Below are 24,137 nucleotides of genomic sequence, written 5' to 3' on the forward strand. Positions count from 1 at the left end.
TTTAAACTTGGGCTTACCTGGGGCTGCCTGGGAGTAGCAGTCCACAGACCAGCCATGCTTGATTGCTGTGTGACAAAAGCGCAAAAATCTGCCACCTCCTGTTTTGAGCTGCTGCAGTTGCCCAGCCAGAGCAGTGATAGGATCCATGATGGATCAAAAAAAATAGTATGGGCCAGTGTTCATGTAACAAATATGTTGTTGGAAATCCCGGGGCTCCTTCCCTGTCCTTAATGCTAGGGATGACCTAGATATCCCTGCTTTGCTGATTACTTCTTATGGTGAAGATGCTGGGGCCACATATCTTGCTGACCTCCTGAATCAGCCCTATATCTGTTCCCCTCCCCCGCAAGTGGGGAATGATAGTTAATGTATATGCACAAACTTGACTAATAAGGGAGGATGTATAGGGATAAATAAAAATAATCATACAAAATATCCACTCAGACAACAGAGAGGAAAACAGGGGAGAAAAGGAAAGAAAACCCAATAGGAGAAGAAGAGGATTTGCACGCAGCCGAAACACCAAGGAACACTCACAGATCAACACTCCAAACGCCTCCAACAATAACCGACTTCTCCACTCCACACCAGGCAGTACAAGACTAACACTGGCAATCCAGATTGCAAGAGGCAAGTATATATAGGAGAAGGGAGTGATCAACACTGAACAGCTGAGATCATCCAAGCAGGAAAGCTTCAGAAACTCCAAGATGAAAAGTTTAACTCCTGCTTTGATGACAGAAACCTGCACTGTTTAATATGAAATCAGACACTGCCGTCTTCTGGCCCCTCTCCATCGCGGTAAACCTGTGACAGTCCCATTTTGGAACTAAACAGAAGGATTCGAGTTTCCTTTAGGAGATTGTGACAGTCATTGCCAAGATTTGTGACCTATATTTTGGGGAGTCCACAACGACAACGACAACTCCACCTCTGTCTGACATTTTGTGGATAAGGTCATGCATATTTGTAAGCTCATCTAATGCCTCATATTTTAAAAGGTGGAAATCTAGAAGGTCTTGAGGCGATCGATATTGGTGGATGCACGTGTCCGCCACCTCCTGACAGCGATCCGCAGGTAAAAGACCGGGGTGCGAGGTCTGAAGCTGGATTAGGAGGCAATATGTGGGGACAAGCGTTAGTGTCTGCTGCTAATTCTTCAGTCATATGACTGCGTATACGTCCAGGATCGGGGCCGATGGAGAACGCCTGTTCAGCCTGATGAAGGGTCTAATTGGAAGAAACGCCGCCTTCTAAGAGCCGCAAACACTAATTAGGACAAAATGGCGCTGATGAGGATAAAGCACAAGATTAGGTGTGAACAGCGTCAGACAGATTGAAAAAGAGAATAAAGCAGCTCAGCACGGCTCCAGAGGATTGCATGGGACCAAAACCGGAAAAAAAAAAGAAAAAAATTCAGGTTAGTAAAACGCAAAAACAGAATTTATGCACTTAGTCTGAGACCCCAGGAAGCTGCAGGATGTGACTGGAGTAGAGTGCACGGTGTAAGTTAGGAGGGTACTTTATAAAGGGATCTCACAGCGGAGCTGATGACACAAGGTATCAGCAGATCCTTCTCCATGGTCCTGATCTGAGCCAAGTACAGAGACGGCATCCTGCCATAAATATATCATCTATCCGATACCACATTACTCCATAACAAATTCATTCAAGACCATGTAGCAACAATGAGTACACCCAGTGAAAGTCTTGGTAGAAAAGAACCGGAATTCCCCCCCAGATAAGTCGGATACTTCATTACACCGGTGTCCACAAGACGGGCGACTATAAAGAGACGATGCTTAAAGAAAGAAAACACCGTCTCACTTCTTGGTGTCAGCAATGGCACCACATGGAAGAGAAATGCCACAAGATCTGAGAGAGAAAAATAATTTGTTTACACAATAAAGGTGACGGCTCCAAGAAGATCAGAAAACCTTTACTTATCAGTCAGATACTGGAGAGAAAGTGATAGAAAATGTAAGAAAGATGGAGCTGCAGCATGTCGCAGAGACGTCCAGGGACCACGAAAGTCGTCACATAAACACGAGTGTCTCCTGGTGAGAAGGGAAGAAAATCCACATGTAAGTTCCCTGCAGTTATTTCAAGACGTAGAGAGCTGGACCGGGGGACATAATCCGGGGCACATCGCAGAGGAGCGGCAGCACGGGGGCGTCCAGGAGGAAGCCAGACCTGTTATTGGCAGTGTCCATATGTGGGGGCACATGAGCTGCTGTTGTACGGCGGGGGGTGGGTGGACACCGGAGCTGCAGGTGTCGGGGGGCTAAATGTCATTGATAGATGATGGAGTTACAGAAGTCCTCCACAGTGACAGAGAAAATGCCGCCATCGCTCCGGACCCTCCGTAGACGGCACTTCTCCCACATGACAATGATACAGAACTCACAGCTGCGGCATTTCTGAAGAAGATCAGGCGACAGTGACTCAGTGGCCAAGTGTCTCCTGATCTGACAACCGGACACCTACGGGGAGTTCTGGAGACAAGTTGTCACCATTCTTCATCTGGCATCCAGCTGTAGAAAAGCTCGGTCTGAAGTACAGAGAAAGATGGACGCTGTAAAACGGCCCAAACTGTTCCTTCCAGACCTAGAAGACTCGGTGCCTCCTCACACATCATGGAGGAAACACACAATGCTGGATGTAGTGTTAGATGGGGGCCCATCACACACGGCGCCCAGACACACAGCGCCCAGACACACACGGCGCCCAGACACACGGCGCCCAGACACACGGCGCCCAGACACACACGGCGCCCAGACACACACGGCGCCCAGACACACACGGCGCCCAGACACACACGGCGCCCAGACACACACGGCGCCCAGACACACACGGCGCCCAGACACACACGGCGCCCAGACACACACGGCGCCCAGACACACACGGCGCCCAGACACACGGCGCCCAGACACACGGCGCCCAGACACACGGCGCCCAGACACACGGCGCCCAGACACACACGGCGCCCAGACACACGGCGCCCAGACACACACGGCGCCCAGACACACACGGCGCCCAGACACACACGGCGCCCAGACACACACGGCGCCCAGACACACACGGCGCCCAGACACACACGGCGCCCAGACACACACGGCGCCCAGACACACACGGCGCCCAGACACACACGGCGCCCAGACACACACGGCGCCCAGACACACACGGCGCCCAGACACACACGGCGCCCAGACACACACGGCGCCCAGACACACAGCGCCCAGACACACACGGCACCCAGACACACACGGCACCCAGACACACACGGCGCCCAGACACACGGCGCCCAGACACACACGGCGCCCAGACACACACGGCGCCCAGACACACACGGCGCCCAGACACACACGGCGCCCAGACACACGGCGCCCAGACACACACGGCACCCAGACACACGGCGCCCAGACACACACGGCACCCAGACACACGGCGCCCAGACACACACGGCACCCAGACACACGGCACCCAGACACACGGCGCCCAGACACAGAAACGGGGCAGGATTTCCCGTGTAGCCGGAGTCACTAAGACCCTCAGGACTTTACAACGTGAAATCGACCATCGAACAAGTGTCAACTGCACATAACATCCCGACACATTACATGCAGGACTACTATGTATCAATCATGGTATAGATTTGTATTGAGCAATTGTTACCATCCCCCTCTCGTGTCTCCCCTTTTCCTATAGATTGTAGCTTGCGAGCAGCAGGGCCCTCACTCCTCTTGGTATCTGTTTTGAACTGTGATTATTGTTATGCTGTAATGTCTTTTGTCTGTACAAATCCCCTCTATAATTTGTAAAGTGCTGCGGAATATGTTGGCGCTATATAAATAAAAATTATTATTATCATTAGCAAGCTGCAAAGCAACAAAGTGTGACCAAACTTCATACAGAAGACTCCGAATAATCTAAAAATAATACATAAGTATATACAGGAGATACCCAGGTTATACCAGCTGTACATATATAATTATATACAGGAGATACCCAGGTTATACCGGCTGTACATATATAATTATATACAGGAGATGCTCAGGTTATACCAGCTGTACATATATAATTATATACAGGAGATGCCCAGGTTATACCAGCTGCACATATATAATTATATACAGGAGATGCCCAGGTTATACCAGCTGCACATATATAATTATATACAGGAGATGCCCAGGTTATACCAGCTGTACATATATAATTATATACAGGAGATGCCCAGGTTATACCGGCTGTACATATATAATTATATCCAAGATATGCCCAGGTTATACCAGCTCTACGTGTATAAATATATACAGGAGGTTCCCAGTGTCAGGAAATAGGAAGAATATCTTATTAATCAATTACACATACAGAGCCCTCTGCTGCAGTTTCCTGTGCCTGCATGTGCCCGTGTGCGATTTCACCTTTCCCCCTCCCTCCCCCCTGCTTTACAGCTGTAATGTGAGACCAGCGTGCCAACAACGTTCACTTAGGAGTTTTATGGCTTTAAAGTGAAAATACAAGTAGAAGCACATGGGAAAAAAAAGTCCTTGCAAATGTAAATATCATAGCACCGATTAATGATAGAAGTGGGACAAATACATATTTGAAATGAGCCTCGGTAGAACTATCAGCCAGTGAGTTTTCTAGGTTCCAGAACCAGCACAATTGAGAAACAGATTACTACGTAACTGGGTCACCCAGCTACCCCATGTCTACACTTAAACGAATCCCATATGTCACACTGAGCATAACGACACGGGTGTTGTCTTTCTACGAGGTTCCTACGCCAAGATATGTGGGATGATGGTTTTCCATACACTCAAGAAAGAGGAGTGCCATCTATAGCTCTGCCCACCCCATGAGGTCATCCGGATGGGGGAGGGACCCTTAGATTTGGGCAAAGGTATAAAGCTCTGAGGCCCAGACAAGGGGGCATCTTGCCGGGCGATTCAGCTATGACAGGCTGTGCAATCTGACCTGAAGATAAGTGGGGAAGGTCCCCCCCTCCCCCCAGCCACCACATGGCATACCACTGAATGATATGAAAGAACCTTAAGTCGATTTTCAAAGTTAATCCCTTTTTATTTGTAATTGTTTATACATGCGTTACTTGTCTTCTTGTGTAATATCCATTTACCCTTCTGTAAACACTGTCTACCTTTTTTGGAGTAAAATATATAAAATTACTAGCTTTGTTTCTCCTTGCTCTATAACGTACGGTCACGTCCTCTGAAGTGAATTATGCTACTAATTTGGGTTGGCTCCAGACCCGTTATTAATTTAGGAATCGGAGCTGGTGGCAGCGGATTTGTCCTGTGCGTTTGGGAGACTTTGTAGCGAAGGACGGTGTTGATAATTATTGTTCCCGCCTCCCTAGGATCCGTGACACCCAGGTTATACCAGCGTGCCCGTGTTGTATAATAACACTCACCGCATGCTTCACAGAGTAGTTCATGATGATGTAATCATTCCCCATTGGTAGCCAGGAGCGCAGTGTGATGACATCACGATTTTTAAGCGGTTTAGGGCACTTCCCTGTGGGGCAGAGGATGGAAAACATTAGACAAAAATTTCATCACCTTCAACTTTTCCTAGTATACCGGGGGGGGGGGGGGGTTGTCTAGAGGAACATTTTCCCTTCAAGTAGTCGGCAGGGCATACTGCCCAACTACACATGGTGGCGGTTTAAGATATCATCCAGGTGGCTGTTGTGAATTCTGTGGCTGAGTTCACTTCTGTGGTCACAAGTGGTATTGCAGTCTCTGGGCTTCCTCCCTCAGGTGTTTTGGTGAGCTCGTTGGCTGCCTTGCTATTTAGCTCCACCTGAGTCTGTCTTCCTTGCTCCTTGTCAATGTTCCAGTGTTGGATCTGAGCTACTGCATCTTTCCTTGGGCCTGTTGCTCTGCTAGATAAGTGCTTCTAGTTTGTTTTCTGTTTTTTCTGTCCAGCTTGCTATTAACTTTTGCTGGAAGCTCTGAGAAGCAAAGGGGTGCACCGCCGTGCTGTTAGTTCGGCACGGTGGGTCTTTTTGCCCCTTTGCGTGGTTTTCGTTTTAGGGTTTTTTGTAGACTGCATAGTTCTCTTTGCTATCCTCGCTCTGTCTAGAATATCGGGCCTCACTTTGCTGAATCTATTTCACTCCTACGTTTGTCTTTTCATCTTGCTAACAGTCATTATATGTGGGGGGCTGCCTATTCCTTTGGGGTATTCCTCTGAGGTAAGTCAGGCTTGTATTTCTATCTTCAGGCTGGTCGGCTCCTCAGGCAGTGCCGAGTTGCATAGGTAGTGATAGGCGCAATCCACTGCTGCTTATAGTTGTGTGAGGATAGATCAGGTACTGCAGTCTACAGAGATTCCACGTCTCAGAGCTCGTCCTATTGTTTTTGGTTATTGCCAGATCTCTGTATGTGCGCTGATTACTGCACGCTGTGTTGCCTGATTGCCAGCCATAACAGTACAAGGAGCCACACCAATGATTCCCAATAGAGGGAAAAAAGAAATCCTGACATCATTTTTTTTTCTTAGCTCTGTCTTCAGTCTTTTTTTTCCCCTAGACATTAGAGTGCTTCAGGACACAGCTGTGGACATGGATATTCAGGCTCTGTGCTCCTCAATGGATAATCTCGTTGTAAATGTACAAAAGATTCAAGATACTATTGATCAGAAATCGATGCTAGAACCAAGAATTCCGATTCCTGATTTGTTTTTTGGTGACAGAACTAAGTTCCTGAGCTTCAGAAATAATTGTAAGCTATTTTTGGCCTTGAAACCTCATTCTTCTGGTAATCCTATTCAACAGGTTTTGATTATTATTTCTTTTTTGCGCGGCGACCCACAGGACTGGGCGTTTTCTCTTGCACCAGGAGATTCTGCATTGAGTAATGTTGATGCATTTTTCCAGGCGCTGGGATTGCTTTACGATGAGCCTAATTCAGTGGATCAGGCTGAGAAAAATCTGCTGGCTTTATGCCAGGGTCAGGATGATGTAGAAGTATATTGTCAGAAATTTAGGAAGTGGTCAGTACTCACTCTGTGGAATGAATCTGCACTAGCGGCTTTGTTCAGAAAGGGTCTCTCTGAAGCTCTTAAGGATGTAATGGTGGGATTTCCTATGCCTGCTGGTTTGAATGAGTCTATGTCCTTGGCCATTCAGATCGGTCGTCGCTTGCGCGAGCGTAAATCTGTGCACCATCTGGCGGTATTGTCTGAGAGTAAACCTGAGCCTATGCAGTGCAACAGGACTATGACTAAAGTAGAACGGCAAGAACACAGACGTCTGAACAGACTGTGTTTCTATTGTGGTGATTCTACTCATGCTATTTCTAATTGTCCTAAACGCACTAGGCGGTTCGATAGCTCTGCCGTTATTGGTACTGTACAGTCCAAATTCCTTTTGTCCATTACCTTAATGTGCTCTTTGTCATCGTATTCTGTCATGGCGTTTGTGGATTCAGGCGCTGCCCTGAATCTGATGGATTTGGATTATGCTAAACGTTGTGGATTTTTCTTGGAGCCTTTGCGGTGTCCTATTCCGTTGAGAGGAATTGATGCTACACCTTTGGCCAAGAATAAGCCTCAGTACTGGGCCCAGCTGACCATGTGCATGGCTCCTGCACATCAGGAAGTTATTCGCTTTCTGGTACTGCATAATTTGCATGATGTGGTCGTGTTGGGGTTGCCATGGCTACAAACCCATAATCCAGTATTGGATTGGAACTCTATGTCGGTAACCAGCTGGGGTTGTCAGGGAGTACATGGTGATGTTCCATTTTTGTCTATTTCGTCATCCATTCCTTCTGACATCCCAGAGTTCTTGTCGGACTTTCAGGATGTATTTGAAGAGTCCAAGTCTGATGCCCTACCTCCGCATAGGAATTGTGATTGTGCTATCGATTTGATTCCTGGTAGTAAATTCCCTAAGGGTCGTTTATTTAATTTGTCCGTACCTGAACACACCGCTATGCGCAGTTATGTGAAGGAGTCCCTGGAGAAGGGACATATTCGCCCATCGTCGTCACCATTGGGAGCAGGGTTCTTTTTTGTAGCCAAGAAGGATGGTTCGCTAAGACCGTGTATTGATTACCGCCTTCTTAATAAGATCACGGTTAAGTTTCAGTATCCCTTGCCATTGATTTCTGACTTGTTTGCTCGGATTAAGGGGGCTAGTTGGTTTACTAAGATTGATCTTCGTGGTGCGTATAATCTGGTGAGAATCAGGCAGGGAGATGAATGGAAAACGGCATTTAATACGCCCGAGGGTCATTTTGAGTATCTGGTGATGCCGTTCGGACTTGCCAATGCTCCATCTGTTTTTCAGTCTTTTATGCATGACATTTTCCGTGAGTATCTGGATAAATTCTTGATTGTTTACTTGGATGACATTTTGATCTTCTCAGATGATTGGGAGTCTCATGTGAAGCAAGTCAGAATGGTTTTCCAGGTACTGCGTGCTAATTCCTTGTTCGTGAAGGGATCAAAGTGTCTCTTCGGTGTGCAGAAAGTTTCATTTTTGGGGTTCATCTTTTCCCCTTCTACTATCGAGATGGATCCGGTTAAGGTTCAGGCCATCCAGGATTGGACTCAGCCGACATCTCTAAAAAGTCTGCAGAAATTCCTGGGCTTTGCTAATTTTTATCGTCGCTTCATCTGTAATTTTTCTAGCATTGCCAGACCATTGACCGATTTGACCAAGAAGGGTGCTGATTTGGTTAATTGGTCTTCTGCTGCCGTGGAAGCTTTTCAGGAGTTGAAGCGTCGTTTTTGCTGTGCCCCTGTGTTGTGTCAACCAGATGTTTCTCTTCCGTTCCAGGTCGAGGTTGATGCTTCTGAGATTGGTGCAGGGGCGGTTTTGTCACAGAGAGGTTCTGGTTGCTCAGTGTTCAAACCATGTGCTTTCTTTTCCAGGAAATTTTCTGCTGCTGAGCGTAATTATGATGTGGGCAACCGAGAGTTGCTGGCCATGAAGTGGGCATTCGAGGAGTGGCGTCATTGGCTTGAGGGTGCTAAGCATCGCGTGGTGGTATTGACTGATCATAAGAACCTTACTTATCTTGAGTCTGCCAAGCGCTTGAATCCTAGACAGGCCCGTTGGTCGTTATTTTTTGCTCGTTTTGATTTTGTGGTTTCATACCTTCCGGGCTCTAAAAATGTGAAGGCGGATGCTCTGTCTAGGAGTTTTGTGCCCGACTCTCCGGGGTTATCTGAGCCGGCGAGTATCCTCAAGGAAGGAGTCATTGTGTCTGCCATCTCCCCTGATTTGCGGAGAGTGTTGCAGAAATTTCAGGCTAATAAACCTGATCGTTGTCCGGCCGAGAAACTGTTCGTCCCTGATAGGTGGACTAGTAAAGTTATCTCTGAACTTCATTGTTCGGTGCTGGCCGGTCATCCAGGAATCTTTGGTACCAGGAAGTTGGTTGCTAGATCCTTCTGGTGGCCATCTCTGTCACGGGATGTGCGTGCTTTTGTGCAGTCCTGTGGAATTTGTGCTAGGGCTAAGCCCTGCTGTTCACGTGCCAGTGGGTTGCTTTTGCCCTTGCCGGTCCCGAAGAGGCCTTGGACACATATTTCGATGGATTTCATTTCTGACCTTCCCGTTTCTCAAAAAATGTCGGTCATTTGGGTGGTCTGTGATCGCTTTTCTAAAATGGTCCATCTGGTGCCCTTGGTTAAATTGCCTTCCTCCTCTGATTTGGTGCCTTTGTTCTTCCAGCATGTGGTTCGTTTACATGGCATTCCTGAGAATATTGTTTCTGACAGAGGTTCCCAGTTTGTCTCGAGGTTCTGGCGAGCCTTTTGTGGTAGGATGGGCATTGACCTATCTTTCTCCTCGGCCTTCCATCCTCAGACTAATGGCCAGACCGAACGAACCAATCAGACCTTGGAAACATATCTGAGATGTTTTGTTTCCGCTGACCAGGATGATTGGGTGTCATTTTTGCCGTTGGCTGAGTTCGCCCTTAATAATCGGGCCAGCTCGGCTACCTTGGTCTCTCCATTTTTCTGCAATTCTGGGTTCCATCCTCGTTTCTCTTCAGGACAGGTTGAGTCTTCGGACTGTCCTGGTGTGGATTCTGTGGTGGACAGGTTGCAGCAGATCTGGACTCAGGTAGTGGACAATTTGACCTTGTCCCAGGAGAAGGCTCAGCTTTTCGCTAATCGCAGACGCCGTGTGGGACCCCGACTTCGTGTTGGGGATCTGGTTTGGTTATCTTCTCGTCATATTCCTATGAAGGTTTCCTCTCCTAAATTTAAACCTCGTTTTATTGGTCCGTATAGGATTTCTGAGATTCTCAATCCGGTGTCTGTTCGTCTGACCCTCCCAGACTCCTTTTCCATACATAATGTATTCCATAGGTCGTTGTTGAGGAGATACGTGGCACCTATGGTTCCATCTGTGGAGCCTCCTGCCCCTGTTTTGGTGGAGGGGGAATTGGAGTATATTGTGGAGAAGATTTTGGATTCTCGTGTCTCTAGACGGAAACTCCAGTATCTGGTCAAATGGAAGGGTTATGCTCAGGAAGATAATTCCTGGGTTTTTGCCTCTGATGTCCATGCCCCAGATCTTGTTCGTGCCTTTCATGTGGCTCATCCTGGTCGGCCTGGGGGTTCTGGTGAGGGTTCGGTGACCCCTCCTCAAGGGGGGGGTACTGTTGTGAATTCTGTGGCTGAGTTCACTTCTGTGGTCACAAGTGGTATTGCAGTCTCTGGGCTTCCTCCCTCAGGTGTTTTGGTGAGCTCGTTGGCTGCCTTGCTATTTAGCTCCACCTGAGTCTGTCTTCCTTGCTCCTTGTCAATGTTCCAGTGTTGGATCTGAGCTACTGCATCTTTCCTTGGGCCTGCTGCTCTGCTAGATAAGTGCTTCTAGTTTGTTTTCTGTTTTTTCTGTCCAGCTTGCTATTAACTTTTGCTGGAAGCTCTGAGAAGCAAAGGGGTGCACCGCCGTGCTGTTAGTTCGGCACGGTGGGTCTTTTTGCCCCTTTGCGTGGTTTTCGTTTTAGGGTTTTTTGTAGACTGCATAGTTCTCTTTGCTATCCTCGCTCTGTCTAGAATATCGGGCCTCACTTTGCTGAATCTATTTCATTCCTACGTTTGTCTTTTCATCTTGCTAACAGTCATTATATGTGGGGGGCTGCCTATTCCTTTGGGGTATTTCTCTGAGGTAAGTCAGGCTTGTATTTCTATCTTCAGGCTAGTCAGCTCCTCAGGCAGTGCCGAGTTGCATAGGTAGTGTTAGGCGCAATCCACTGCTGCTTATAGTTGTGTGAGGATAGATCAGGTACTGCAGTCTACAGAGATTCCACGTCTCAGAGCTCGTCCTATTGTTTTTGGTTATTGCCAGATCTCTGTATGTGCGCTGATTACTGCACGCTGTGTTGCCTGATTGCCAGCCATAACAGGTGGCGCTATTTTTCCAATCCCAGGAGTGGGATTCAGCTGTTCTCCGAGCCAGTTGTCAAATGTGTGAGGAGACAGTATGGAGAGGAGAGGTGTGTGTGTGTGTGTGGGGGGAGACAGTATGGAAAGGGGGGGTAATATATGAGGAGACAGTATGGAGAGGAGAGATGTGTGAGGGGAGACAGTATGGAGAGGGGGGAATATATGAGGAGACAGTATGGAGAGGTGTGTTGGGAATAGACAGTATGGACGGGGGGAATATGTGAGGAGACAGTATGGAGGGTGGGAATATGTGAGGAGACAGTATGGAGAGGAGAGGTGTGGGGGGGACAGTATGGAGAGGAGATGTGTGTGTGTGTGTGTGTGTGTGTGGGGGGGAGACAGTATGGAGAGGGGGGTAATATATGAGGAGACAGTATGGAGAGGAGAGGTGTGTGGGGGGAGACAGTATGGAGAGGGGGGGAATATATGAGGAGACAGTATGGAGAGGTGTGTGGGGGGAAGACAGTATGGAGAGGAGAGGTGTGGGGGGACAGTATGGAGAGGAGATGTGTGTGTGTGTGTGTGTGGGGGGGGAGACAGTATGGAGAGGGGGGTAATATATGAGGAGACAGTATGGAGAGGAGAGGTGTGTGGGGGGAGACAGTATGGAGAGGGGGGGAATATATGAGGAGACAGTATGGAGAGGTGTGTGGGGGGAAGACAGTATGGACGGGGGGAATATGCGAGGAGGCAGAATGGAGAGGGGGAATATGTGAGGAGACAGTATGGAGGGGGGGGAATATGTGAGGAGACAGTATGGAGAGGAGAGGTGGGGGGGACAGTATGGAGAGGGGGGAATATGTGAGGAGACAGTATGGAGAGGAGAGGGGGATATGCAAGGGGACAGTATGGAGAGGAGAGAGGGTAATGTGTGATGAGGCAGCAATATGGGTAAGAGGGGGAGGTATTTTTGAAGAGACAGTAGGAGAGAAATGCAAGAGGGCAGTACAGAGTGGGGCGACATAGCATAATGAGGAGCAATTATTCAGGAACACAACGTGGGGCAGATATCTTTATTCTGGAGCATTATAATCACGCTGATATTTTTGCTGCAGAAGACGGGGGAAGATGGAAGTTTGCAGAAAAGCTGTGGATGTGAAAAGTCATCATTGTTAATGACATAATGGGATATGTACTTTATGGAATACATGTCCTATATTTCTGAGCAGATGATGGTTCTGGTGACATAGTTCTGTTCTGATGGGTGGTTCTGGTGGTGTATTCATGTACTCATGATGGTTCTGTTGACAAATTCATGTACTCACGATGGTTCTGGTGATGTATTCATGTACTCACGATGGTTCTGGTGACATTCATGTATTCATGATGGTTCATGGTTCTGGTGATGTGTCCATGTTGCGATGGTGTTTCTGGCGATATATTCCTGTACTGATAGGGATTCTCAGGATGTATTCATGTACTCACGATGGTTCTAGTGACGTATTCATGTACTCACGATGGTTCTGGTGATGTATCCATGTTTCAATGGCGATTCTGGTGATATATTTTGGTACTGATAGGGATTCTAGGGATGTATTCATGTACTGATGGTGGTTCTGTTGATGTCAACTAGCTTCTCTACCTGTTTCTCTCAATGAAGCAGGGGCTGTAGTTTTTTTTAATAATTATTTTGAGACTTATGAGGAGTACCATGCCCCCCGAAGAAGCAAGGAGAGCAAAACGCGCGTTGGGGTTTTCAGCTCTCCCACGTTCAGGACAGGTTGGTTAAGTATATTACATTCTGGCAGCTCTATCATTGTTTGCATTACGGACAATATGCACATGGATATTTTGTATCAATAGATTGTTCTCTGGATATACTCGTATGGCTAAGTTACGAACTTTCAGGCTACACTATGGCACTAAGCACTTTATGATAAATTATTGTCCTGTTATACTATTTGTTACATATTTTTTTTGATACTGACAGGGTGACTTTTGGGTACACATATGGTTTAGTCATTCTCTTGCCTGTACGCTCAGTCTACATTATAGCACTAGGCACTTTATTGTGAATTATTTTTACTATTTACTTTAGTAATTATCTTTATTATTTATGAGTAGGATTAATTAAGTGTAGTTTTGATTGTTATGTAACGGAGTTTATGTGCATGGGCATCACTGTGTGTATTTTGCATGGAACAATTCCCCCGAATAATATTTACTTGGAATATATATTTTGTCTTTACTTCTATTTACAACCTTCCCCTGTACGGACATGGCACTATGGTGTCGCTCAACTTCTTTTAATTGTGTCTTACCGTTTTTGCTTATGTATAAAATATTGCATGAATACAAATATGACTTTATCCAGCTTCTAGCTCAGTTGCCCATTTTCTTTTTGGTTTTCTAAGTATGCAAATAGCATATGTTCAGTCACACGACTGCTCAAACCTCATAAGCTTTGCATAGAAGGTGGCACAAAACTAAATCACTGCCACAGGTGCCAGAAAACCTAGATTTGCCACTCGATGCATCATATATCTTATATATTGCATACATTAGTTAGGACTGCTCTGATAAGGGTATACCGTGAAGATTGGTAGAGCAGCTTAGTATACATTTTTTGCAAAAAACGTATCAACCAAATACCCTGTTTTTTACATCTTTTACTAGCACTTGCGGATTACTGCAACATTTTTTCAAACGGAGTGTTTTTGGTTTCACTATTCTCTTTTGTGTCTTCAGGTTTCTTGGTGGTGTGTGAACATGATCATACAGACTTGTTCACTGTGCAAGTAGCCCATGTGTTCCTGTTTCCATATATCTTATATATGCCTCAGCTGATGCAGAAGCTCTTTGAGAAGGGAAATAGGGAGCAGAGACTGCAATAACGCTTAATAGACTTACATGAATAATATCCAATATCTGCATTCACCGTCAGCTTCCCGATATCGAAAGTCTCAATGACGTTGGTGTCCCACTTCTTACGATATTCCACGTCGTGTAGAACGTCATAAAGGACCTCAGCGGACACGTCCTTACAATCCATCCGACACTGCAGAGATCAGGCAGAGCGCGGTCACTATACATAACGTCACAGTATATACAGGCGCTATATCCTATCAGTACAGAGATCAGGCAGAGCGCGGTCACTATATATAACGTCACAGTATATACAGGCGCTATATCCTATCAGTACAGAGATCAGGCAGAGCGCGGTCACTATACATAACGTCACAGTATATACAGGTGCTATATCCTATCAGTACAGAGATCAGGCAGAGCGCGGTCACTATATATAACGTCACAGTATATACAGGCGCTATATCCTATCAGTACAGAGATCAGGCAGAGCGCGGTCACTATACATAACGTCACAGTATATACAGGTGCTATATCCTATCAGTACAGAGATCAGGCAGAGCGCGGTCACTATACATAACGTCACAGTATATACAGGTGCTATATCCTATCAGTACAGAGATCAGGCAGAGCGCAGTCACTATACATAACGTCACAGTATATACAGGTGCTATATCCTATCAGTACAGAGGTCGGGCAGAGCGCGGTCACTATACATAACGTCACAGTATATACAGGCGCTATATCCTATCAGTACAGAGATCAGGCAGAGCGCGGTCACTATACATAACGTCACAGTATATACAGGTGCGATATCCTATCAGTACAGAGATCAGGCAGAGCGCAGTCACTATACATAACGTCACAGTATATACAGGTGCTATATCCTATCAGTACAGAGATCAGGCAGAGCGCGGTCACTATACATAACGTCACAGTATATACAGGCGCTATATCCTATCAGTACAGAGATCAGGCAGAGCGCGGTCACTATACATAACGTCACAGTATATACAGGTGCTATATCCTATCAGTACAGAGATCAGGCAGAGCGCAGTCACTATACATAACGTCACAGTATATACAGGTGCTATATCCTATCAGTACAGAGATCAGGCAGAGCGCGGTCACTATACATAACGTCACAGTATATACAGGCGCTATATCCTATCAGTACAGAGATCAGGCAGAGCGCGGTCACTATACATAACGTCACAGTATATACAGGCGCTATATCCTATCAGTACAGAGATCAGGCAGAGCGCGGTCACTATACATAACGTCACAGTATATACAGGTGCTATATCCTATCAGTACAGAGATCAGGCAGAGCGCGGTCACTATACATAACGTCACAGTATATACAGGCGCTATATCCTATCAGTACAGAGATCAGGCAGAGCGCGGTCACTATACATAACGTCACAGTATATACAGGCGCTATATCCTATCAGTACAGAGATCAGGCAGAGCGCGGTCACTATACATAACGTCACAGTATATACAGGCGCTATATCCTATCAGTACAGAGATCGGGCAGAGCGCGGTCACTATATAGTCACAGTATATACAGGTGCTATATCCTATCAGTACAGAGATCAGGCAGAGCGCGGTCACTATACATAACGTCACAGTATATACAGGCACTATATCCTATCAATACAGAGATCGGGCAGAGCGCGGTCACTATACATAACGTCACAGTATATACAGGTGCTATATCCTATCAGTACAGAGATCAGGCAGAGCGCGGTCACTATACATAACGTCACAGTATATACAGGCGCTATATCCTATCAGTACAGAGATCGGGCAGAGCGTGGTCACTATATAGTCACAGTATATACAGGTGCTATATCCTATCAGTACAGAGATCAGGCAGAGCGCGGTCACTATACATAACGTCACAGTATATACAGGTGCTATATCCTATCAGTACAGAGATCAGGCAGAGCGCGATCACTATACATAACGTCACAGTATATACAGGTGCTATATCCTATCAGTACAGAGATCAGGCAGAGCGCGGTCACTATACATAACGTCACAGTATATACAGGTGCTATATCCTATCAGTACAGAGATCAGGCAGAGCGCGATCACTATACATAACGTCACAGTATATACAGGTGCTATATCCTATCAGTACAGAGATCAGGCAGAGCGCGGTCACTATACATAACGTCACAGTATATACAGGTGCTATATCCTATCAGTACAGAGATCAGGCAGAGCGCGGTCACTATACATAACGTCACAGTATATACAGGCGCTATATCCTATCAGTACAGAGATCGGGCAGAGCGCGGTCACTATATAGTCACAGTATATACAGGCGCTATATCCTATCAGTACAGAGATCGGGCAGAGCGTGGTCACTATATAGTCACAGTATATACAGGCGCTATATCCTATCAGTACAGAGATCAGGCAGAGCGCGGTCACTATACATAACGTCACAGTATATACAGGCGCTATATCCTATCAGTACAAAGATCGGGCAGAGCGTGGTCACTATATAGTCACAGTATATACAGGCGCTATATCCTATCAGTACAGAGATCGGGCAGAGCGTGGTCACTATATAGTCACAGTATATACAGGTGCTATATCCTATCAGTACAGAGATTGGGCAGAGCGCGGTCATTATACATAACGTCACAGTATATACAGGCGCTATATCCTATCAGTACAGAGATCAGGCAGAGCGCGGTCAATATATAGTCACAGTATATACAGGCGCTATATCCTATCAGTACAGAGATCGGGCAGAGCGCGGTCACTATATAGTCACAGTATATACAGGCGCTATATCCTATCAGTACAGAGATCGGGCAGAGCGCGGTCACTATATAGTCACAGTATATACAGGTGCTATATCCTATCAGTACAGAGATTGGGCAGAGTGCGGTCACTATATAGTCACAGTATATACAGGCGCTATATCCTATCAGTACAGAGATCGGGCAGAGCGTGGTCACTATATAGTCACAGTATATACAGGTGCTATATCCTATCAGTACAGAGATCAGGCAGAGCGCGGTCACTATATAGTCACAGTATATACAGGCGCTATATCCTATCAGTACAGAGGTCGGGCAGAGCGCGGTCACTATACATAACGTCACAGTATATACAGGCGCTATATCCTATCAGTACAGAGATCAGGAAGAGCGTGGTCACTATATAGTCACAGTATATACAGGCGCTATATCCTATCAGTACAGAGATCGGGCAGAGCGCGGTCACTATATAGTCACAGTATATACAGGCGCTATATCCTATCAGTACAGAGATCGGGCAGAGCGCGGTCACTATATAGTCACAGTATATACAGGCGCTATATCCTATCAGTACAGAGATCGGGCAGAGTGCGGTCACTATATAGTCACATTATATACAGGCGCTATATCCTATCAGTACAGAGATCGGGCAGAGCGCGGTCACTATATAGTCACAGTATATACAGGCGCTATATCCTATCAGTACAGAGATCAGGCAGAGCGCGGTCACTATACATAACGTCACAGTATATACAGGCGCTATATCCTATCAGTACAGAGATCGGGCAGAGCGTGGTCACTATATAGTCACAGTATATACAGGCGCTATATCCTATCAGTACAGAGATCAGGCAGAGCGCGGTCACTATACATAACGTCACAGTATATACAGGCGCTATATCCTATCAGTACAGAGATCGGGCAGAGCGTGGTCACTATATAGTCACAGTATATACAGGCGCTATATCCTATCAGTACAGAGATCGGGCAGAGCGTGGTCACTATATAGTCACAGTATATACAGGTGCTATATCCTATCAGTACAGAGATTGGGCAGAGCGCGGTCATTATACATAACGTCACAGTATATACAGGCGCTATATCCTATCAGTACAGAGATCAGGCAGAGCGCGGTCAATATATAGTCACAGTATATACAGGCGCTATATCCTATCAGTACAGAGATCGGGCAGAGCGCGGTCACTATATAGTCACAGTATATACAGGCGCTATATCCTATCAGTACAGAGATCGGGCAGAGCGCGGTCACTATATAGTCACAGTATATACAGGTGCTATATCCTATCAGTACAGAGATTGGGCAGAGTGCGGTCACTATATAGTCACAGTATATACAGGCGCTATATCCTATCAGTACAGAGATCGGGCAGAGCGTGGTCACTATATAGTCACAGTATATACAGGTGCTATATCCTATCAGTACAGAGATCAGGCAGAGCGCGGTCACTATATAGTCACAGTATATACAGGCGCTATATCCTATCAGTACAGAGGTCGGGCAGAGCGCGGTCACTATACATAACGTCACAGTATATACAGGCGCTATATCCTATCAGTACAGAGATCAGGAAGAGCGTGGTCACTATATAGTCACAGTATATACAGGCGCTATATCCTATCAGTACAGAGATCGGGCAGAGCGCGGTCACTATATAGTCACAGTATATACAGGCGCTATATCCTATCAGTACAGAGATCGGGCAGAGCGCGGTCACTATATAGTCACAGTATATACAGGCGCTATATCCTATCAGTACAGAGATCAGGCAGAGCGCGGTCACTATATAGTCACAGTATATACAGGCGCTATATCCTATCAGTACAGAGATCAGGAAGAGCGTGGTCACTATATAGTCACAGTATATACAGGCGCTATATCCTATCAGTACAGAGATCAGGCAGAGCGCGGTCACTATATAGTCACAGTATATACAGGCGCTATATCCTATCAGTACAGAGATCAGGAAGAGCGTGGTCACTATATAGTCACAGTATATACAGGCGCTATATCCTATCAGTACAGAGATCAGGCAGAGCGCGGTCACTATATAGTCACAGTATATACAGGCGCTATATCCTATCAGTACAGAGATCGGGCAGAGTGCGGTCACTATATAGTCACAGTATATACAGGCGCTATATCCTATCAGTACAGAGATCGGGCAGAGCGCGGTCACTATATAGTCACAGTATATACAGGCGCTATATCCTATCAGTACAGAGATTGGGCAGAGTGCGGTCACTATATAGTCACATTATATACAGGCGCTATATCCTATCAGTACAGAGATCAGGCAGAGCGCGGTCACTATATAGTCACAGTATATACAGGCGCTATATCCCATCAGTACAGAGATTGGGCAGAGCGCGGTCACTATATAGTCACAGTACATACAGGCGCTATATCCTATCAGTACAGAGATCGGGCAGAGCGCGGTCACTATACATAACGTCACAGTATATACAGGCGCTATATCCTATCAGTACAGAGATCAGGCAGAGCGCGGTCACTATATAGTCACAGTATATACAGGCGCTATATCCTATCAGTACAGAGATCAGGCAGAGCGCGGTCACTATACATAACGTCACAGTATATACAGGCGCTATATCCTATCAGTACAGAGATCGGGCAGAGCGCGGTCACTATATAGTCACAGTATATACAGGCGCTATATCCTATCAGTACAGAGATCGGGCAGAGCGCGGTCACTATACATAACGTCACAGTATATACAGGCGCTATATCCTATCAGTACAGAGGTCGGGCAGAGCGCGGTCACTATATAATCACAGTATATACAGGCACTATATCCTATCAGTACAGAGATTGGGCAGAGCGCGGTCACTATATAGTCACAGTATATACAGGCGCTATATCCTATCAGTACAGAGATCAGGCAGAGCGTGGTCACTATATAGTCACAGTATATACAGGCGCTATATCCTATCAGTACAGAGATTGGGCAGAGCGCGGTCACTATATAGTCACAGTATATACAGGCGCTATATCCTATCAGTACAGAGATCAGGCAGAGCGAGGTCACTATATAGTCACAGTATATACAGGCGCTATATCCTATCAGTACAGAGATCGGGCAGAGCGCGGTCACTATATAGTCACAGTATATACAGGCGCTATATCCTATCAGTACAGAGATTGGGCAGAGTGCGGTCACTATATAGTCACATTATATACAGGCGCTATATCCTATCAGTACAGAGATCAGGCAGAGCGCGGTCACTATATAGTCACAGTATATACAGGCGCTATATCCCATCAGTACAGAGATTGGGCAGAGCGCGGTCACTATATAGTCACAGTACATACAGGCGCTATATCCTATCAGTACAGAGATCGGGCAGAGCGCGGTCACTATACATAACGTCACAGTATATACAGGCGCTATATCCTATCAGTACAGAGATCAGGCAGAGCGCGGTCACTATATAGTCACAGTATATACAGGCGCTATATCCTATCAGTACAGAGATCAGGCAGAGCGCGGTCACTATACATAACGTCACAGTATATACAGGCGCTATATCCTATCAGTACAGAGATCGGGCAGAGCGCGGTCACTATATAGTCACAGTATATACAGGCGCTATATCCTATCAGTACAGAGATCGGGCAGAGCGCGGTCACTATACATAACGTCACAGTATATACAGGCGCTATATCCTATCAGTACAGAGGTCGGGCAGAGCGCGGTCACTATATAATCACAGTATATACAGGCACTATATCCTATCAGTACAGAGATCAGGCAGAGCGCGGTCACTATATAGTCACAGTATATACAGGCGCTATATCCTATCAGTACAGAGATCGGGCAGAGCGCGGTCACTATATAGTCACAGTATATACAGGCGCTATATCCTATCAGTACAGAGATCGGGCAGAGCGCGGTCACTATATAGTCACAGTATATACAGGCGCTATATCCTATCAGTACAGAGATCGGACAGAGCGCGGTCACTATATAGTCACAGTATATACAGGCGCTATATCCTATCAGTACAGAGATTGGGCAGAGCGCGGTCACTATATAGTCACAGTATATACATATACACATCAGCTGCTGCTATGGGGTCATGAATTCAGAGTTTACTCTCTAATCCTCGATCACAGACACAACAGATCAGGTCTTATGTACAAATGGCGTCCAGAACATGGAGGAAGCTGAACTCCTGGCAAGATTACGAGGATCCAGAAACCTGGATTACACAGATCAGCGCAGTGATACTTATTATAATCCACAGATTACACAAACAATGTGATGTAAATCACTGCAGAAATGTGCAAGAGTGAGGACCGCACCTCGCCAGGGACTGAAAACGTATCGTCCCAAGGTCCTGGTTGCTACAGTGGCATTGCTTTCCTCATGGGGAGAGTGACATCACGCTTGGAAGCGATGAAGGATCTCTTTTATCAGGTATTCACAAGCATACAACATGTTCACACTCCAGGCCAGAAGGGGGAGCTCTGATCCAGCTTGTGGGTGGCTCCCTGTCAGGAAATAGGAAGAAGTTCTTATTACTTCCATTACACATCCAGCGCTCTCAGCTGCAGTTTCCTCTGCCTGCCAGCACAGGCTGGAATTCTAAGCCACTCTTCCTCCCTCCCCCTGCTATATAGCTGTAATGTGAGACCAGCGTGCCAGCAACATCCACGTAGTGTTCTGTCTAAACCCCTCATCCCCCCTCCCGTCTGATACCAGCTATAACTGGTACAGCAACTTTCAAACCACATGGGACTCCTTTTGTTCTTGAAAAGTTATGTATAATGCCACCGATCAGGGAAAGTGATATAAAGGTTACATATTCTGATTGTCCGCCGAGAAATCTCTAACTCGCTGAAATCGCTAGGATCTAAACCTAACAAAATGCAAGAAATGGATTTCTCCGTAAGTAGGTCATATGTCTACGCCGTGTTTATACTTAAAAGAACACCCTGACGTGGTGAGCATCATGAGCATTGTGTCGTTCTTCTATGAGGTTCATACAGCGAGTTATGTATAGAAATGGCTTGTCATAACTCTAGGAAAGGGGAGGATTCAGCCTCTGAGTGAGGACACCACAGGGGGAGTGCCCTGGTTTTGGGCACAGAGATAAGTGAGTGACACATCAGTCTTCACTAGTCTTTTGTCCCGGGTCTAGCTGTGAGACAGACCTGTTATGAATCTGGATGTATCGCCCCTTCCCCAAGCCGCATGGTCAGCCATGATATGAACGAACGTTAAGTGTTTTTCAACTTTAATCCCATTTTATTTGTAATTGTACTGTACATACGACTTGTCTACTTTTATAATATCTTTTTATACTTCTGTAAACACTGCCTACCTTTTTGGAGTAAAATATATAAAATTACTAGCTTTGTCTCTCCTTGCTCTATAGCGTACTGTCACGTCCTCTGAAGTGAATTATGCTACTAATTTGGGTTGGCTCCCGAAACGTTATTAAGAAATCAGAGCTGGTGGCAGCGGATTTGTCCTGTGAGTTTGGGAGACTTTGTAGCGACGGACAGCGTTGATAATTATTGTTCCTGCCTGAGTGGGAGTAATTATATCGCCCACGCTGCAGTGTGTTCATTAGCCAGTACAAAGTAAGGCAGCCTTCCTGGCGATTAATTATCCTAGGTGCAGTACCGAGACTGACCTAAGGGTAAGGGGGGCACCAGAGAGCTGCAAGTTCCAAACCGGAACTAGGAAGTGGGATATAGATAAATCCCCTTCAGAAAAGAACCAGGGGCAACCAAACAACCCCGGTTCTTGACATATTAGTGTGAGCAGTGGGGATGACAAAGTTATCCTCCCAGTGATCCGTGACACTCCCCTATATATATTCTGGCTGGAGGGTAAGTAAGAGCATTCTGTCACAGAGGAGTGGCGACTGAGGAAAGAGGAAGAGACAGAGTCAGGAAGACAAGGGGTCGTGCAGCCACGTGAGGTGCTGCAGCTCCTGGACGTGGGAGAGAAGAACGGAATAAGCTGTAGAGAGCGTGAAGGAGGAGAAGAGGCACAGGAGAGTGAAGAGCTGGAGAGAGAAGCTGCGACTGGGCTTCCTCCACGCTGAGCGCAGATACCGGTAGCCGGAAGACCGAGGTTGTGGGGGGTAACCCTATGCCCCACGGCAGAAGAAACCGGCGGACAGCAGATTGCCAGTTGCCTGTCCACCATTAACACCTGAGGACACAGTAGCAATTAGAGCCCGTGACGTGATAGAGATCCTGTAAAAAGTGTAAAAAGGCTCGAGCTACCTGTCATATGGGTTGTGTCCTACCAACCTGGGGGACAGAGAGAACGTGAGGACCTTGTGGAGGCCAAAGGCAGCAAGGGACTACAACACCACAGCGCTAGAAGGAAGGCTTCCAAAGTCGGCCGGACAACACCAGCACCTGTGATGCGGTACCCTGGACCGTGGCTGCCTGAATCATACAGTAAAAGGTAAAGAGACTGCGACCCCACACCATCCTTGCCAAACACACCGGGAGCCCTAGGGACCCAGCTTCACCTGTGGGAGGCCATACCATCCCTGCTGCCATAATATCACCCTAGAGGACCCCTTTAAGCAGCGTCGGTCCCCCCCCGACTGAGTACCACAGGTGGCGCTTTTTCAACAAGCTTTATTCAAACCCCTTTAAAGACCTTCCCTTTAACATGGGTACCCAGGGCCACGGACCGGGTCGCCGCCACCACCGTGACACATCCCTTTAAGTACCAGACCCGGTACCGAGTACACCACGGCCCTGGCGGGTGCTCCGTAACTACACACTGTCAGCAGCAGTCACCAGACGGAATCCTGCTCAATATTAAGTGATAAAAATATCAGACAATAATCGTGGTGCAGCCTGTTTACCAATAACATCCTGATAGAAGAGAATCAGAAATACTTCACATAAAAGTTTCCTCATAAACACATTTTATTATAGTATTGGATACAATTACTTACCGTTTATACTCGAGTATAAGCCGAGATTTTCAGCCCAAATTTTTGGTCTGAAAGTGCCCCTCTCGGCTTATACTCGAGTCAAGGTGGGTGGCAGGGTCGGCGGGTGAGGGGGTGAGGGCGCTGAGGCATACTTAC

The 24,137-nt window shown here is 46.6% G+C and overlaps 1 protein-coding gene across 5 annotated transcripts in view; it reads right to left on the minus strand.

Annotated features, from left to right (window-relative positions):
- Positions 1-24,137, minus strand: part of STARD10 (StAR related lipid transfer domain containing 10) — a 113,620-nt gene that overhangs the window by 14,402 nt on the left and 75,081 nt on the right. For all 5 annotated transcript variants that reach the window (XM_069759498.1, XM_069759499.1, XM_069759500.1 and 2 more), the window contains 2 exons: positions 14,290-14,437; positions 5,435-5,538 (listed from right to left, as the gene is read on the minus strand). In XM_069759498.1, the coding sequence (XP_069615599.1) occupies positions 5,435-5,538; positions 14,290-14,437 (252 nt within the window). The remainder of the gene's footprint in view (positions 1-5,434; positions 5,539-14,289; positions 14,438-24,137) is intronic.

Source organism: Ranitomeya imitator, chromosome 3, assembly GCF_032444005.1.
Source record: "Ranitomeya imitator isolate aRanImi1 chromosome 3, aRanImi1.pri, whole genome shotgun sequence".
Classification (NCBI taxonomy): Eukaryota; Metazoa; Chordata; class Amphibia; order Anura; family Dendrobatidae; genus Ranitomeya; species Ranitomeya imitator.